Source organism: Dryobates pubescens, chromosome 30 (genome assembly GCF_014839835.1).
Source record: "Dryobates pubescens isolate bDryPub1 chromosome 30, bDryPub1.pri, whole genome shotgun sequence".
Taxonomy (NCBI): domain Eukaryota; kingdom Metazoa; phylum Chordata; class Aves; order Piciformes; family Picidae; genus Dryobates; species Dryobates pubescens.
Genome location: NC_071641.1, coordinates 13694956 through 13709796, shown reverse-complemented (window position 1 = coordinate 13709796; position 14841 = coordinate 13694956). Strand labels below are relative to the sequence as shown.

General features: G+C 48.6%; 1 protein-coding gene across 1 annotated transcript in view; it reads right to left on the bottom strand.

The window, feature by feature from the left end:
* Positions 1-482: 482 nt before the first annotated feature.
* The window catches only part of IPMK (inositol polyphosphate multikinase), a 56111-nt gene continuing 41752 nt past the window's right edge, over positions 483-14841 (bottom strand). The window contains exons 4-6 of the mRNA XM_054174702.1: positions 14613-14785; positions 3648-3729; positions 483-1171 (exon numbers count right to left, since the gene is read on the bottom strand). Of these exons, the coding sequence (XP_054030677.1) occupies positions 540-1171; positions 3648-3729; positions 14613-14785 (887 nt within the window). The 3' untranslated portion in view covers positions 483-539. The remainder of the gene's footprint in view (positions 1172-3647; positions 3730-14612; positions 14786-14841) is intronic.

The following is a 14841-nucleotide window of genomic DNA, read 5'->3' as shown; positions in this document are numbered from 1 at the left end:
GGACTGCTCTGGGTAGGGTTAACTCCAGTTATTGAAGGACAGTAAACACGAGAGGGCAGTACTGAGGACGTCAATCCTGCTCATGAAAGAGTTTTCAGTCCGTGGTCTAAAGACCTGCTAATGGAGATACGGCTCAGTGTCAAGGCTAGGTGGGCAAATGCTTCCTACGCTGCAGTCCTTAGGGAACTAAGCTAACCCTCGCTGGTTGGACTCCTCAGACGTAGGCCGACCACGTACATTTCATTCCACTAATTCACCTATCCTGCTTCATCTCAAGTATCTTCATCATCCTTTCACACTCCCTAATTAACTAGCAATTATTTTCCTGAGTGAGATTATAAAAAGTTAAACCCTTCTACCGAAAGTACAAAGACAAATAAAATAGAGAACCATACAAACCCAGTTATACAGCATTACAAGTGCAGAAGTTCTTCACGTTGTTGCTCTTCTTTTTGTCATTGGCCCCCGGTAAAAAAAAAAACAAACAAACAACAAACCACCCAAACAACAAACAAAACAACAAAAACATAGCAAAGAATTTAGCTATCCAAAATATTTTGCAGTACTGTGATTAAATTCTTCAGACCATAAATGTAGCCCTCATCCTTCGTGTCGCTGGGGAAGACGTGAGCGAAATCGATCATCCGGACTTCCACGGCCGGGGTCTCCTTCAGCTCCGCCGGCACGTGGCAGAAAACCTTTTCCAGCTGGGGCAGGACGTTGCCGTTCAGGCGCTCCTGGGCGATGCGGGCGCTGCTTTTCCACACGTCTTGCTCCAGGGTCTCCACTTTCAAGGAGAGCTGGCCGCGAGGCCTCTTGGAGTAGGCCTTTTTGTGCAGTGCGTAAAATCTGGACAAGCCTTTCCCCACGGAGGCCTCGATTTTCCCGTTCTCCGTAGCGCCTATTACGTGAATGTTATTGTTGTACTCCAGTATGTCTCCACCCGACAACAGGCCTTTGGGCACCCCTCTCTTCTCTGCCAAGGCGACGTCGCTCAGCCGCACAGTCGTTGCCTGGCACAAGCCTTCATACACAAACAGTAAGGAGCTTGCGTAGAAGTTGAGCTGCTCCTGGCCCTCAAACCACTCCAGAATCTGCTGAACCTTCCGAATGCTGGCAGCGATGGCGTCTTTTCTCAAGCAGTACCCATTGTGGAAAAACTTGGAGATGCCTGCAAGAAACAAGACACATCTGGGGATTATTTTCAGCTCTGGAAAATCAAACCCCAGATCCAACAGTCTTAATTAGTTTCTGAGTCAGAACAGGTCTTGATTTGAAGAATCAGCTGTGTAAAGCCAGCTGTACAATCATAGCGTCATAGAATGGCTGAGGCTGGAAGGGACCTCAGAGCTCATCTACTCCGACATCCCTGCCATGGGCAAGGACTCCTCTCAGCTAGACTTGGTTGCCCAAGGCCTCCTGCAATCAGGCCTTGAAGACCTCCAGAGAAGGGCCATCCACAACCGCTCTGGGCAACCTATTCCAGAGTCTCACCACCTTCATACTAATGAATTTTCTCCTAAGATCCATTCCCCCTTGTCCTGTCACTAGACACCCTCATGGAAAGTCCTTCTCCAGCCTTCCTGTAAGCTCCCTTCAGGTACTGGAAGGCAGATCTAAGGTCCCACCAGTCTTTTCTCCATGATGAACAACCCCAGCTCCTTCAGCCTATGCTCATCACAGAGGTGCTTCAGCCCTTGTATCATCCTTGTGGCCCTCCTCTAGGGCTTGCTCTAACAGTTCTATGTCCTTCTCAGGATGAGGACACCAGAACTGGACACAGTATTCAAGGTGGGGTCTCACAAGAGCAGAGTAAAGGGGCAGAATCACCTCTCTTGAGGTGCTAGCCCCAATCCTCTTGGTGCAGCCCAGGACAAGATTTGCCTTCTGGACTGCATGAGTGCACTGCCAGCTCATGGTGAGCTTCTCACCAATCAATCAACACGCCTAAGTCTTTTTCTCTAAGGCTACTCTCAATCCACTCTGCACCCATAATGCTACAGACTGGGCTTGGATTGCAAATCAAACTAAGCAATGTATCAATCAAACAGCAGACCAACACAGTTCCTGCTGCCCAGCTCATTTTTGCAAACATCTGGCCAGTCTTGGGCAGGGGCCCCTTAAAATCTCCAGGGCTAACCAAGCTTGAGCAGCTCCATCAGTTAGTACCAGCACTGGAGAGGGCTGTGTTCATGCATGTGTCCTCCTGTCCCATGGTGGGGAACAGACCAAGAGATGCCAACTAATAATTACTTTGAAATAGTTGTCATCAAAGAGCTGTACCATGGCAGCATTTTCATTTACACTTAACACAGAGCAATACATGGACTGACTTCAACAGAGAAGGCCCCTTAAATTGAAAGGCATGTCTGCAGTAGCTTTGTAAGGTAAAAGGCCAACCCAGCAGGGTAGGGGTCAGAAGGGACCTTTGGGGATCATCTAGTCCAAACCCCCTGCTAAAACTGAATCACCCACAACAGGTTGCCCAGGATCACAGTGTCCAGGTGGGCTTGAAATCTCTCCAGAGAAGGAGACGCCACAACCTGTTTGGGCAGCCTGCTCCAGGGCTCCAGCACCCTCACACCCAAGAACCACAGAATCACAAAATGCTAGAGGTTGAAAAGGACCTCCAGAGATCACCGAGTCCAAACTGCCTGCCAGAGCAGGATCACCTAGGACAGGTCACACAGGAACACATCCAGACAGGTCTGGAATCTCTCCAGGGAAGGAGACTCCACAGCCTCTCTGGGCAGCCTGCTCCAGGGCTCCGTCATCCTCACAGTAAAGAAAGTTCTCCTTATGTTGAGGTGGAGCCTCCTGAGTTCCAGCTTGTGCCCCTTGTTCCTTGTCCTGTCTCTGGGCACCACTGCAAAGAGCCTGGCACCTTCATCTTGTCACCTGCCCCTCAGATATAGATATTAATAAAATCCCCTCTCAGCCTTTTCCTCTCAAGATTACAAAGTTTCTCTTCCTGTTCACATGGAACCTCCTGGGTTCCAGTTTGTGCCTGTTGCCCCTTGTCCTGCCACTGAGCACCACTGGAAAGAGTCTGGCCCCAACCTCTTGCCCCCGACTCTTTAGCTATTGATCAGCACTGATCAGATTCCTCTCAGGCTGCTCTTCTCCAGGCTACACAGCCCCAGGGCTCTCAGCCTTTCCTCCTCACAGAGACACTCCAGGCCCCTCAGCATCTTTGTAGCCTTTGCTGGACTCTCTCCAGTCTGTCTCTCTTGAACTGAGGAGCCCAAAACTGGACCCAGCACTCCCTCCCTAGGGCAGAGCATAGGAGACAGCTAGAGAGAAAAACAGACATTGTATGGAAATATTTCATACTTGTCAAAGATTTCTATTTTGTTATAGTTTCAAAGCTGCAAAGAAACAGAATGCTACCACTGTCACCCCCCCAGAGAGGTGATGAGGAAATTCCTATTGGCTACCCTGCAGTTACAGCCAACTGCAAACTCAATTCAGGATCAACAGGTACTTCCAATGATACAGGACACAACTAAAGAACCATTTGGCCAGAGAAGAAAAAGAGATGTTTCAACTGGGAACCCACAGAACACCTTTCCCATACAGTTCCCTAAATGACTAAATAAATGCAAACCATCCAAGAGCAGCAAATTCCGACACAGGAATTCCCTTACCCTCCTTTACTGTCTCCTTTGTCAAACTCCTCCCATAGTGCTGGTTTTGTGTCTCGTAGCTGTCAGAAGAGACGTGGTAAACCTGCAAGAAACAAAGGAGGGGACTCAGCGCTTATTCGGAGCAAGCAACGTTCTGCAGAGCCAGGAGAGCCCTTTCAGAGGCTCTGGGACCCCTCAGCCCTCGCAGCTAGCGCCTAGGTCCTTGCAGCGGTCAGCAGTGCCCTCTAGTGCTCTGCTCTGCGAAATCCTCCCCTTCACGTCGGGGGCTCTAAGCGGCAGCACGAGAAAGACATCATTGTGTTGGTAAAAAGCCACACAGTGGTTAGGGGAAAGCATTTGATGGGGCACTCCCCTCCCAAACCCATGCTAAGACTTGAAGCTGTCACACTCCCATCCGTGTCACTGTGGCTACTGAATCAGTAAGATGCACCAAGCTCAAAACTTCCAGGAAATTTGCTCTCCTGAGGAACACCACCAGCTGCAGGGCTCCAACTGATCAGGACCCTCTGAGCTCTGCTGTTTAGCCACTTCTTGATCCATCTCCCCATCCACTCTTCTAACTCAGACTTCCTGAGCTTACCTGTGAGGATGTTATGGGAGACAGTCTCAAAAGCCTTGCTGAAGTCAACAGAGACATCATCTGCTGTTCTCCCTGCATCTCCCCATTCAGTCACACCATCATGGGAGACTATCAGATCAAACATGATTTCCCCTTGGTAAATCCATGCTGGCTGCTCCTGACAACTTTCTTTTCCTCCACGTGCTTTCCTTCCAAACATTCATCATGACAGCAAGCCAGCAAGAAATACTATGGGGTGACCCAGGAAGGCCCAGTTCTGTGAGACCCATCTGAAACCATCATTGCTGTCACAAATGAGTAAAGAAATGCCAGGAACTGAGTGAAAGCTCAGTTCCAGCATTCACAGTGGTTCATCTGCCCATGCCTGAAAGGGAGGCAACTCACTCGGGGCCAGTTTTGTCCATATCAGGACTTGTACAAGCAGAACAACTTAATTCAAGAGCATTTTACACAGACACACTGGAATAATTTCCACAGCAGAAACCAGCCAGCCCCAAGTAGAATTTGTTTATGGGAGTGCAGACAATTCTTGCAGAAGTGATGGTGTTACCAAGCAGGCAGCTGTCTTTGGCAGAAACTTTACGCTTGGCACTTGTTCAGACCACCCAACCCTGCAGCACCTATCCTGGCTCCAGCACTCTGCCCTCCCTTCAACCACTACAAAAAAAATGAGAGGATCCCACAGAAAGAAAGTCAGAGTGTAACAGTGAGGCACCTCCTGCCCCCCAGCCCTCTTCTGGGGGCTTTTTCTTGCTGTAGGCCACAGAGGAAGTCCAGAACAGTGAAACATCAGTGCATACAAAGGCATGGTACCTGAATTCTCTGTTTTCACTGCAGCCCCCCACCCTGCAACCCCTCTCCTCAAAAGCTGTGGAAGTGTTTAAGACCAGCCTGAAATGAGGTTTCAAGCAGCCTGTTCTAGCAGAAGGTGTTCCTGCCCAGGGAAGGGGGTTGGAACCAGATGCCTTTAAGGTCCCTTCCAACTCAGCTATTCTATGAATCCGAATGACAAGCACAACATGAAAACACAGCTCTGTAACTCCTGCTTCACAGAGCAGCTGGAAAGAAACACCTGAAGCAGCTCTTACTTTGACACAAAAGGACAGAAGTAATGAAATTCAGGGGCCCTAAGAATTTGAAATCACAGTGTGGGGAAACTGATTGAAGCCATCAGCTGTGAATCTGAAGGGGCAGTAACTCATTCTGGTGATGCTACAGAAATAACAGCTGTCAGCCTGAATGCTCCAGTCACTTGGTAGCAGAGACACTTCCCACTGTCAGGATTCCTCTTCCCACTGTTATGACACTTGTAGAAGCTGTGGCCCTGACATCTACAGTCTGCACAGAGGATGAAGATTCTGATGACTACATCTAGGTTTCCACTAGCCCTATCCTCGTTTTAATCACATTAAATGTTCTCTTTCAGTCAGTGAAGGGGCAGCTCTCTCCACACACCAGCACTGCAGCCAACTCCTGAAGGAATAATCTTGTTTCCCAGAACCTTATCTCTTCCTGTAGGAGCTAACAGCTTTTGTGACATTGGTGCTTGCTCAATAAAGCTGATTAAAATCTGCAAGCTCATGTTGTTTTCCAGCAAAATGCTGGAGCAGCACATAAGCCCCCTGTGCTTCTGAGCTGGGCTTCCTGGGGTGCTACCCTCCCTCAGCTCACGATTTGCACAAAACCATTCCCCCCACATGGCTGTGGTTTAAAACACCCCAGAAAAGAGGTGTGTTTTGCATTAAGAGTGGCCCTTAACCACACAAAACGGTGGGTGAAAAACTACCAAGTCTCACACACACCCCAGCAGCATAATGTGTACCTTGGACCAGCCTGGGAACAACCAGGCCTTACAACACCTTTGGCTACCACTGGGCTTGGCTGCAGATAATGGCACTGAAAGGCACGTAGCTAACCATGAAAGCATTCTCCATGGTAGCCAAGAGCTGTCTCTTAACACTGCTTCAAGCCTTTTCTCAGCTGCAAGGAAGTGACTATTGAAAACATTCCTGGAAAGCCTCAACCAAATCCAAATACATTAAGCCTCATACAGAAAACAGAACAACAGGCTTCAACAGTTGCTCTAGGGTGATCCTGCTCTGGCAGAAGGGTTGGACTAGATGACCTTTTGAGGTCCCTTCCAACCCCTAATATTCTGTGGTTCTGTGGAAATCATCTTTCTCCAGTTCTTGCTTCACCCTCACCTACTGTGTCCAGTTTTGGGCTTCCCAGTTCAAGAGACCTGCTGGAAAGAGTCCAACAGAGAGCCACAAGGCTGATCAGGGGACTTGAGCATCTCCCCTGTGAAGAGAGACTGAGAGCCCTGGAGCTGTTCAGTCTGGAGAAGAGAAGACTGAGAGGGGATCTGATCAATGTCTACAAATATCTGAGGGGTGGGTGTCAAGTGGAGGGGGCTAAGTTTGGTGGTGACAAGAAACAAGACAAGAAACAACAGGTTCAAGCTTGAACACAGAAGGTTTCACCTCAACATGAGCAGAAACTTCTTTACAGTGAGGGTGCCAGAGCCCAGGAGCTGCCCAGAGAGGTTGTGGAGTCTTCTTCTCTGGAGACTTTCAAACCCCACCTGGATATATTCCTGCGTGGACTGCCCTGGGTGATCCTGCTTTTGGCAGAAGGGTTGGACTCAATGATCTCTGAAGGTCCCTTCCAACCTCTAACCTACAGTGATACCCCTACCACAGAATGTCAGGGGGACCTCAAAAGATCATCCAGTCCAACCCCACTGCCAAGCAGGATCACCTACACTGGATCATACTGGAACACACCCGGACAGGTCTTGAATAGCTCCACAATCCCCCTGGGCAGCCTGTTCCAGTGTTCCAAAACCACCCTCACCTACCCCTACCAAACTGAGCCATTGCTCTGCTGCAGTGGCAGAAGGCTGAAGTCACCTCCCAGCCTATGTACCTCTTGCTTCATTGTGCCTTTGTTCACGCTGTCACCACCACTAATCTGCTACCAACCCTTCCCAAAAGGATATTTGCTTTTCAGGCCACCTTTTTCTATATCCTTGTTGCTGCCTGTCCTGGCCCATTGCTGTCAGCACCATGAAAAGGCAAGTAACTCAAACCTGTAACCTTAACAAGGGTCAGGAAATGAGGAGACAGAAAAGTCTCCCTCTCCATCCACCTGCCGCAGCCCGTCCTGCGTTTGCTCTGTACTCACCAGGAGCTTCACCGTGCAGGGCAAGGCAAAGAAAACTCCTGCTGTGATCTCCAAAGCACTGCCTTGGAGAAACCTCCTGCCTCATCAGGGACTTGTACACATTCTGACTATGCAGGATCAGAGCTGCTTTGGCTGACACTGCAGATGCTCCTCATGCCTACAAGCAGCTCCCATTTGGTGAGGTGTCTGGAATCCAGCGTGCTAAGAGGTTTGGAGTTTCAATTAGGGACTCTCCATGGGCTGCACATCAGAAAATCATGTCATAGAATCACACAAAGCCTTACATTAAAAGGGACCTTAGAGATCACCTACTCCAACCCCCCTACCATGGGCAGGGACACCTCTCAACTAGACTCAGCTGCTCAAGGCCTCCAATCTGGCCTTAGTCACCTCCAGGGAGGAGGTAGCCACCACCCTGGACAACCTATTCTGGAGTCTCACCATCATCATACTGAGGAACGTCTTCTAAGATCCAGTGTAAACTTAGTCTCCTCAGCTTAAAGCCACTCTTCTCTTGTCACAAGACACTCTTATGAAAAGCCTCTCTCCAGCCTTCCTCTAGGCTCCCCTCAGGTATTAGAAGGCAGGTCTAGGGTGTCCCCCCTAGAGTCTCCTCCAGGCTGCACAACCCCTGATCCTCAGCCTATCCTCATAGCAAATCCAGATGATTAACTGTTGAGGGAAGTTATCTTTGGACTTTAGTTCATCTATGGCTTTTGTTCCCCCCCCCTCCAAGGTGTTAAGTTATTGTTGCTTGCATACACTTTCAGATTCTTGTGCCCTTTTCCAGTTATATTTAGTTCATCTGATATTCCTGAACTGAGAGAAGCCTTGAGCTGAAATAAAAAGTAGGTCCCATGTGGTCTTTAAAACAGCACAACCCTTGCAAGACCTCAACAGTGAATGGGATACAGAGCTTGGAAACCTTGTGACAGCAGCTTTAGGATGTGAAGCTGAAGACTGGAGTGAGGGAAACCAGTATGTAATGTTATTTACAGTCATCCCCTGGCAAGGCAGGAGAGTGCACACACTGTTCAAACACTCACCTGCAGCAGCACCCCAGCTGCCAGAATGCATCATTTAGATACAGATTAAGAGCAGCCTGTTTGGTGGAGATACTGAGAGCACAAGTTAACAGCTCCATGGGATTTTCTGCAGAACCCTTTTCCTTCTGCAGAAGCATTAACTAACCTGCAGTACTGGAACTGGGGGAAATCCCTGTTTTGAGCAAGCCTGCACAGTGCCTGAGAAGTAACTTCCCGTGGAGCTCCCAGCGCCAGTCCCTGAGCTCCCGCATGCCCGTTCAGGCCAGCCTGGCAGCTGCTCTGCTAAGCAAGGACATGGAGATCAGAGATACATGCTCTGATGCTGGGACATTCAGACTTCAAAGGGCTGAGAGGTTCACCTCTCATATTTTTCCATAAATATACTTAGTGGCCACCCCTATTTCCCACTCAGACCGGTAAGGGCGAGCCAGCGTGTAAATACCACACCGAGCTTTCTGTTCACAGCAGGGCACCTCTGCTCTCCCACCTGGCACCTGAAGGTCAACACCCAGCCTGCTGCCAAAATGGAGCCAGACCTGAAGTGCCTGAAAGCAAGCAGCACTCTAGCTGAGGACATCTAACATCACCATCAGTCCAACACCTCTGAAGGAGGTAGCACCAGCACCAGGCCAAGACCCTCACCCACATCTGGGTCCCACCTTTTGCCTGGACCTCACACTGTCCTTCAATAAATACACAGGCTTCCTTCCTTCATGTCTGAACAACTCAAGTTTCCCTGCAGCTCTGCCATCTCCCAGAGACTGATCCTGCACATTAAGTTTTACCAAGCTTCATTTTTTCTGTTCCCAAAAGGATTTGAAAAGTACCAAAGGGAGAAACTTTTTCAAACCCCTTCTCTTCTCCGAGACCACTGCTTTCCAGGGCTGCTGTAACACTGCTGCTGTTGAGAATACACCCATTTAGCTATATCCACCTCCAGCCTAAACTTCCCCTGGTGCAGTTTGAGACTGTGTCCCCTTGTTGTGGTGCTGGGTGCCTGGGAAAAGAGACCAACCCCCTCCTGGCTACAGCCTCCCTTCAGGTAGTTGTAGAGAGCAATGAGGTCTCCCCTGAGCCTCCTCTTCTCCAGGCTAAGCAACCCCAGCTCCCACAGCCTCTCCTCACAGGGCTGTGCTCAAGGCCTCTCCCCAGCCTTGTTGCCCTTCTCTGGACACCTTCAAGTCTCTCAATGTCCTTCTTAAACTGAGGGGCCCAGAACTGGACACAGGACTCAAGGTGTGGCCTAACCAATGCAAAGTCCAGGGGCACAATGACCTCCCTGCTCCTGCTGGCCACACTGTTCCTGATGCAGGTCAGGATGCCATTGGCCTTCTTGGCCCCCTGGGCACACCACTGGCTCATGTTTAGGCAGCTGTCAATCAGCTCCCCCAGGTCCCTCTCTGTTTGGCAGCTCTCAGCCACTCTGACCCCACCCTGTAGCTCTGCCTGGGGTTGCCATGGCCAAAGTGCAGCCCCTGGCACTTGGACTTGTTAAATGCCATCTCATTGGACTCTGCCCATCTGTCCAGTTGGTCGAGGTCCCCTTTCTACCCTCTAACTGACCAACATCTACTCCCAGCTTGGTGTCATCTGCAAACTTGCTGATGACTGACTCAACCCCCTCATCCAGATCATCAATGAAGATGTTAAAGAGGATGGGGCCCAGCACTGATCCCTGGGGGATGCCACTGATGACTGGCTGCCAGCTGGAGTAGAGTGGAGTAGAGTAGAGTAGAGTAGAATAGAATAGACCAGACCAGACCAGACCAGACCAGACCAGGTTGGAAGAGACCTTCAAGATCATGGCACCCAACCTGTCAACTAACTGAATAGCTTTGCTATTTCTCCCTTTCTAGACCTTGTTACTAACGCATCGGAGCTCATGAACATTACCACAATAGGTCCCTGAAGAGCTCACAAAATGTCCTCCAACCCAGTCAGTTTTAAACTATCCAGTGGAAAGATGTGCTGTAGATGAGGAAACTCGCCTGGACAAGCAGCTTTGATGCGGTGTCTGCCTTGCTGCCTGCGAGAGGTGATAGGCACAAATGATAAGAGCAAGTGAAGTTACCTAATCACCAGCTTGTGCTTGAAAAAATACCTTCCACACTTAAGATGGACAACGTGAGACTGCAGGCAAGATGCTCTGGAAGCAAAAGAAAAGCTGCAGAAATCAGGATTCTGGCTTGTGGGCCCTGGGTGGACTGAGAATCCAAACCGAGCTCCCAGCCCACGCATTCCGCCGGCGCTCAGCGGCACACAGAGTGCTCTATTTTTAGAGGCTTGCAAATATATTTCTTATACATTTCCATGTCCCCTACTGAAACCCATATTGCAACTTGTATTTTTGCTGCTGGAACTGCACATTAGTTATCCAGCTTATATTTAAACCCTCCCTACTGTCATAGCAAATCTATGTCCTCATCTGTTACAAAAGGAACCTCTCCTCTGAGCATGAAATTGGGTTTTTAACCCAAGCCATTGAAATCAGGGTGTCTGCTGCAGTTACTCTCCCTGTTCTGGGCATTAAGATGAATACAGTTTAGCACAAGCCAAAAGACAGAGCTATCTGCATAAATCAAAGCACTGCCAGGTAGCAGACTTGCTTCTTTTAAGGACAAACCCTATGATGAAAGTCATCAGGGGGCTGAAGCACCTCTCCCACGAGGACAGGCTGAAGGAGCTGGGGTTGTTCAGCCTGAAGAAGAGAAGGCTCCCAGGAGACCTAATATCAGCCAGCCAGTACCTGCAGGGGCCTACACGAAGGCTGCAGAGGGACTGTTTTCAAAGGCCTGCAGTGGCAGGATGAGGGGCAGTGGTTTGAAATTAGTGAAGAGCAGATTTAGGTTGAATGTTAGGAACAAGTTCTGCACCATGAGGGTGGTGGAACACTGCAACAGGTTGCCCAGGGAGGTAGTTGAGGCCTCATCCCTGGAGGTACTCGAGGCCAGGATCGACAAGGCTCTGAGCATCCTAATCCAGTGGAGGACATCCCTGCTGACTTCAGGGGGTTTGAGTAGATAACCTGTGGAGGTCCCTTCCAACCCAAAGCATTCTATGAGGGAAACAGTTCACTGCTTCTTTACTAGTGCATAAAAAAAGCTGTGTCAATGACTTTGGGGGTAAAAATGCACTATAAATAAATTTGGGGCTAAATAACAACCCCCAAAGAGGTTTGTTTGTATCTCCTCATAACAGCTTCTATGATGTGTGCTTAAAAAAAACTAAGATGATTAAATTTTCTCTTCTTCCTGGCCCTCTCTTTCTTGCTCCTCTAAAATAGACACTTATTAAGCAAGCCCACCTCCATCTTAAAAATAGCACAGAATTGAGCTTAAAACCAAACCTCTCCACTTTCTGAATGCTGTTACACCATGTAACATGGGCTGCATCAGATACAGTGTGACCAGCAGGACAAGGAAGATGATTCTCCCCCTCTTCTCTGCTCTTGTGAGACCCCACATGGGGCACTGCATCCAGTTCTGGTGCCCCCCAGCATAAGAGGGACATTTAACTACTGGAGTGGGTCCAGAGGAGGGCCACAAAGATGATCAGAGGGCTGGAGACCCTCACCTATGAGGAAAGGCTGTGATAGTTGGGGCTGTTCAGCCTGGAGAAGAGAAGGCTCCAGGGAGACTTTAAAGCAGCCTTCCAGTACCTGAAGGGGGCTATAAGAAAGCCAGGAAGGGACTTTTTACAAGGGCCTGTCGTGACAGGATGAGGGGAAATGGATTGAAGCTTGAGGAGGGCAGATTTAGACTGGAGATTGGGAAGAAACTCTTTACAGTGATGGTGGTGAGACACTGGAACAGGTTGCCCAGGAAAGCTGTGGTTGCCCCCTCCCTGGCAGTGTCCAAGGTCAGGCTGGATGAGGCCTTGAGCAACCTGATCCAGTGGAAGGTGTCCCTGCCTATGGCAGAGGGATGGGATCCAGATTATCTTTAAGGCCCCTTCTAACCTAAGTCATTCTATGAATGAATCTATGAATCTCCATTTTATCCAGCAAACACCAGCAACCTTCATCCAGCAAGTGAGGTGCTGGAGGCAGCAAATGCATGTACAGCAGCGTTGTACTTCATGGCCAGAGTCCTGCACAGATAAAGCCATCCGAGAGGCAGAGAGCACCCCGTAATCAAGAGGTGGCAAGCTGAGCAGAGAAAATGCCTTCTCAATTTAGGTTTTGCTAAATGCTGTGTGAGGGGAGGAGGAACCTTTTGAATTCTCTTTGGAAAATAACTTGCAACATGCAATTTGGTAGCAAAGGCACAAAACAAATCTCATCTGGTTAAATAGCAGAGGGGAAATCGCAGCGCTGGGGGGAGGGGGAACCATCATTACACATACAGCTCCAATTAGGGAATCAAAAGGAGCTCTGCCCCAGGATGAAGGTACCAATAAATGACAACGTTAGGAACAATAGTCCCCAGTAAAAATACCATGGAAGCAAGCACTCATTCCTCTTGTCATGGAACAAAGGATGTGGAGTACATTGTTTCAGACAGGAGATAAGAAAGGTTATGTAACGCCTAAGCCAAATCCGAAGCTATAATCCCCAGCCTTCCCTCTCCATCTCAACTCTTTCACTGCTTTTTTGACTCGACTCCCACAGCCTTTCTCATAGGCTTACATAATTACTACTCATGACCACTATAATTTATAGCTGTAAATGCTTATCTCAAGACAGAGTTAAGGCTGAGAGCTTAGGCAATTAAGTACAAAACATTACAGAGATATTAGAATTATTTCAAACAATGGTGCAATCTGCACGCTGTTGCTATCTGACAGCAAAGGGAAAGCTTATCAGTCTTGATGCAGAGCTGGAGAAGCCCTGGCTTTGGGTATGCAAGAAGGAAAACAAAATAAACTCACATCCAAAAGGAAATTATTCCTGTGCCAATCACAGCAGAAAGAAAAAAGTCCTTTAAATACATCAGGAATTCATTACCGACAGCAAGACCTTGCTGTGACTGATCCACCTGTGCTCTGTACAGCTTTTCTTTACAGTCAAGATTTAGAGCAGCCAATACACAAATACTGAATGTCCATTTTCCTCCTCACCTAGGATAAGGAAGAGTCACAGAGTTAGTGTGGACAGCTGCAGGGCCTTTTCCCTCTCAAATTAGCCTTCACCTGACATTTGTTCCTCCAGCGCGCAAGCATCAAAGAGGTTTTCCTCCGGTGGAAAGCTGTTGAAAGTGCAGACTGTAAGCAGCTATTTATAGCTAAAAGCATCACCCCTGAGAGCTAACTAACTCTTCCCTCAAAAATTACACAGAAATTATTTTTATAGAAGAAAAAAAACCCCACCAAACTGGCAGATGAAAGGTTTAGAGAGGATACAGCTGGTTACTGAATCATTACAAAGACTGGTTAGGTGCATGAATCACAGAATGGTTTGGGTTGGAAGGGACCTCCAAAAGTCATCTAGTCCAACCCTGCTGCAGTCAGCAGGAACATCCTCCACAAGATCAGGTTGCTCACAGCCTCACCTTGAATAGCTTCAGGGATGGGGCCTCAACTGCCTCCCTGGGCAACCTGTTTGACCACCCTCATCATGCAGAACTGCTTCCTAATATCCAGTCTAAATCTGCTCTAATTTCAGACCATTTCCCCTTATCACTGCAGGCCTTTGGAAACAGTCCCTCCACAGCCTTCTTCCAGGCCCCTTCAGGTACTGGAAGGCTGCTATTAGATCTCCCTGGAGCCTTCTCTTCTCCAGGCTGAACAACCCCAGCTGCCTCAGCCTATCCTCAAGGGAGAGGTGCCCTCCTCTTTGATATAAGCCTGTAGAAGGCAAAAAATCCTTTGCTAATCTGAAGTATCTGCTATGTGAGAAGAATTAATTGCCATTAGCTTCAGTTTTCAAGAACTACGGTCTGCCCCAGCCCCTCTCTTGTACACACATACCAAAGCCAGGCTGCAGACTCCCAGAAGGGACAGGGCCAAGCCAAACACTTGTTGTGAACAAGAGCAGTGTGTTTTGGAACATATTTCACACAGCAGTTGATACCAGCACTACCAACATGTTCAGATAAGCTCTATTGACACAAAACTCAAGAGGGTTGTCACTTGCTAGTAAAACTAACAGTTGGATCTGGTGTGGGACAACAGGCCAGAGCAGAAGTTGGATTTGAAAACAAAACAAGTTCTTACCCTCATGCCAAGTACCAAAAAGCCAATCTCTTCCATCAGTGGGTACTTGCTGACCTGCTGCTGTATCTTCTCCGCTGAAGCATAGGGATCATAACTTTTCTGACCTATTTTTACATCCATTATGCAAGGCTTATTAAACTTACGGGTCACATCTTCCAGTTTTAGATAGGTATCTGTTGGAAAGACAAAACTTTCATGAACAGCAGGTCAAAGCAAAACCAGTACATAC